Genomic DNA, 3,225 nt, shown 5'->3' on the forward strand with positions numbered 1-3,225 from the left:
CCGTCCGGAGGGTACTGTCCTGTCCCCCAGGCCCCCACTGGGCTCCAGCTCCTCCCCAGCCCCTTACGAGGTCCTCGGGCTCCGGCTCGGGCGCCGGCTCGGGCGTGGCGGCCCGCTCCTCCCGCCGGCGCCGGCGCTGCTTGCGCAGCTCGATGAGGTGCTGGATGCCGCCCACGTCGATGATCTCGCGCCGCAGGTCCACCGAGCTCCTCCGCATCCGCTCCTGGCCCTGCACCAGGAGGGAGGGAGTGGGGTGTCTGCCTGGATCCCTGCCTCGTAGTGCTTGGCCATCAGCAGGCTCCTCTCCCCCCTCGACCCCTGCCCCCGGCAGCCAGAGCTGCTGGAGAGCCGCCCGCTGGGACGAGGGGCTGGCCCAGCTCACCTTGAGGACCGCGATGCCGAGGGGAAGGGCCCCCCGGTGCTTCTCATCCTCCAGCTCCCGCATCTCCATCCGCACCAGCACTGGCGGTGAGCCCGGGCACTGCCCAGGGCTGCTCTGTAACCCAGCACAGACAACCCTCAGCCCCCGGGCTTGGCCCTGGGAAGGTGCCAGATCCGCAGGGAAGGGCCATTGGGGCTAGTGCCAGGGCTCAGCCTGGCTCCGGCGTCCCTGGACTCGCCTGCTTCGCCGCCTCTTCTTGCGCCAGCCTCTGGTCGATGAGCTCCGTCGCCCATTTCAGGTCCTGCTCCACAGTCGCCTCCATGGCTCCGGCCCTGGGCACTGCCTGCCCTGGTGGGTCCTCACTGCTGTGTCCGCAGCTGCTCGGCTGCTCCAGGCTTTATGCGGCGCCCAGGGGACAGGTGTGCCCGCCCCGTGACTGGGGGCCTTTGTCATGAGCTCACCAGCCACATTCTCCCCGGTCACCTTCCCACAGCCCTGGGCATCGCCCTTAAAAGGCCCCTGGCATGGCAGGGGGACCTAGGGGGGCTCCGGCCTGTGGTGTGGGCAGGAGCCAGAGCCACCGCACCAGGGCAGCAGAGCGCTGGGGCTGGTCACCTCCTGCCCTTCGTCACCCCTGGGCCCATCCCAAGCCGGTGCCCCGGGAGCTGGGGTCCTGCCCCATGCCCTGCCGCACATGCTGCTCTCTCTGCACTGCTATGGCAGATGATGTCAGGTGCTGGCACATCTGCCAGCCCCCAGGGACACGCCAGCCAGACCCCAGCCTGCCTGGAATAACTCGGGCAGGAGCTATTCCTGTCTCTGCACTGCGCACAGCCCCGCTGGGACCAGAGGAGGGGGCTCATATTGGGGGGCAAGGGAGGTGCCACAGTCATCATCACCGCCCGAGGACCACGAGGCGGGCACACTCCAACCTAGAGCCTGAGAGTGACCTTTGACCCTTCCCTTCTGAGGTCACGGGAGATGCCTTGGTATGCAGTGGGGGTCCCTCCCCCAGGTCCTGCAGTGGGAAGGGGACAAGCTGTGCGCTGCGAGAAGCTGGGATGGGGGGGGCACCAGACAAGTAGAGTGGAGCAGGACCCCCCCACCAGCAGCCCCTGCACAGGCGCGTGCCGGCACGCACAGGCACACACTTGCTGCAGCCCTGGGGCCGAGGACAGGGCTCTTGCAAGGGCAGAGCCAACAGGAGCCAGGAGCTTGCCAGCAACGGGGAGGAGCCGGGCACAGAGCCCCTGGGGGGTAACAGGGCCTTGGTGCTCCTGCCCCCCCACCATCCAGCATCCCTGCAGACCGCCGAGCTGGGAAGGATTTATTGATAAATACAGAGTACGGACACGGTGGCCCCGGCCCCGCGGGCGCCCTGCACCGCAGCTCCTGCTGGTCTCCCCTCCAGCATGAGCAGCACAGTCCAAGGGGGCTCAGGCAGGGGGACCCGCCAGCCCTCACGGGCACCGCCCCGGTCAGCGCCTGTCACAGGAGCAGCCCAGCAGACACAGGCCACTCCTCCAGGGTCATGGGAGGGCAGAGCCCCGGTGCCCGTCCACGCCGGGGCCAGCCCGAGTGCCATGGCCTAGGGGCCGTGCCCACCACCGGGTCAGTTCCTGGGGGGCGGCGGCTGGTTCACTATGACCTGGACCACAAAGTCCTTCTGCAGCCGCGTGTCCTGCAGGCGCGTGCGGTCCGTCAGCAGCTTCCCCGAGAAGAACCAGCGCTGCCAGGCGGGCTCGATGCCCTCGCGGGCCTGCAGCTGCCGCTTGAGCTGCCCCACCGTGTCGGCCATGCTGGCGCCCAGCCGCACGTCCCGGCCCGTCGACAGCCGCACCTTGAGCGGGAACTCGCGCCGCGCCCCTGGCGCCGGCTCCGCCGCCTCGGGGCCCTCGTCCTCGCTGCGCTCCTGGATGAGGTTCACGGGTGGCGCCAGGCAGTACACGGGCAGCTGGTACCGGTTCCCCAGCTCGTCGTAGCACTCGGTCAGGGAGCCTGCGCGGGGCAGAGCCGGTGAGGGCTGGCACGAACCACCCTGCCGGCGCCCCACATTCCCCTGCTCCCAGCCCTGCTGGTGCCCCTCACTCCCGACCCGCACCGCCTGCCCCCCTACCAGAGCCCCTCACTACGGACCCCCAGCCACTGCCCCGACCCTGCCCAGCCCATCTCTCCCACCCCAGGGCGCAGGCTGCCCCAGTCTGACGGGGGTTGTGGTCCCCCACCCCACATCCTGCACCCCGGCATGCTGCCACCCCCCCGGCCGGAGAGAGGAGGGAGCGGGCTCCAGGGTCCGAGGCGGAGAGCCCGCCCTGACCCCAGGACCCTGCCCGGTGCCCTCCCCGCCCTGCCAGCCCCCAGGCGGCACGCGAGCGGGCGGCACCTACCGTGGGGCAGGGTGATGCTGGCACCGTCCAGGATGGCCTGGGCCAGGCCGTGGTCGCTGGCCTCCACGGCGCCGGCGGCCGCCTTGAGCGCATCCCAGATCTCGGCGCGGCCCTCGAAGGCGGGCGCCGTGTCCCAGAACTCGTCGCGCTTGCTGCGCAGCTGCCCGGCCGTCATGGGGTAGTCGCTCTTCCACTTGGGACGCTCCTTGCGCAGCGGCTCGTTGCGGCCTGCGGCACCAGCACGTATCAGCGGGGGGGGGGGCTCTGCCACCGACTCCGGGCACGGCCCCGGGCATGTCCCCGGCCGGGCGGGGGCGGCGGCGCGTCCTGTTGCTCCGGCTGCCCCGGGCCCGGCCCCGCAATTACTCGGGTGCGCCCGGCCCGTGACGGGAACCAGGAGTGAGTCACGGCTGCAGCACCCCCCACCCCAGCCCGCTGGAGCCTGCCTCCCCCGGC

At 71.2% G+C, this 3,225-nt stretch overlaps 2 protein-coding genes across 2 annotated transcripts in view; both read right to left on the reverse strand.

Annotated features, from left to right (window-relative positions):
- The window catches only part of ANKRD2 (ankyrin repeat domain 2), an 18,067-nt gene extending 17,024 nt beyond the window's left edge, over window positions 1-1,043 (reverse strand). Inside the window, exons 1-2 of the mRNA XM_019502689.1 lie at window positions 383-1,043; window positions 68-229 (exon numbers count right to left, since the gene is read on the reverse strand). Coding sequence (XP_019358234.1) covers window positions 68-229; window positions 383-451 — 231 coding nt within the window. The 5' untranslated portion in view covers window positions 452-1,043. The remainder of the gene's footprint in view (window positions 1-67; window positions 230-382) is intronic.
- Window positions 1,044-1,695: 652 nt separating this feature from the next.
- UBTD1 (ubiquitin domain containing 1) overlaps window positions 1,696-3,225 on the reverse strand; it is a 2,239-nt gene continuing 709 nt past the window's right edge. The window contains exons 2-3 of the mRNA XM_019502132.1: window positions 2,770-3,108; window positions 1,696-2,380 (exon numbers count right to left, since the gene is read on the reverse strand). Of these exons, the coding sequence (XP_019357677.1) occupies window positions 1,995-2,380; window positions 2,770-3,108 (725 nt within the window). The 3' untranslated portion in view covers window positions 1,696-1,994. The remainder of the gene's footprint in view (window positions 2,381-2,769; window positions 3,109-3,225) is intronic.

This window comes from Gavialis gangeticus, unplaced genomic scaffold, assembly GCF_001723915.1.
Source record: "Gavialis gangeticus isolate Ggan-Ray unplaced genomic scaffold, GavGan_comp1, whole genome shotgun sequence".
NCBI classification, from domain to species: Eukaryota; Metazoa; Chordata; order Crocodylia; family Gavialidae; genus Gavialis; species Gavialis gangeticus.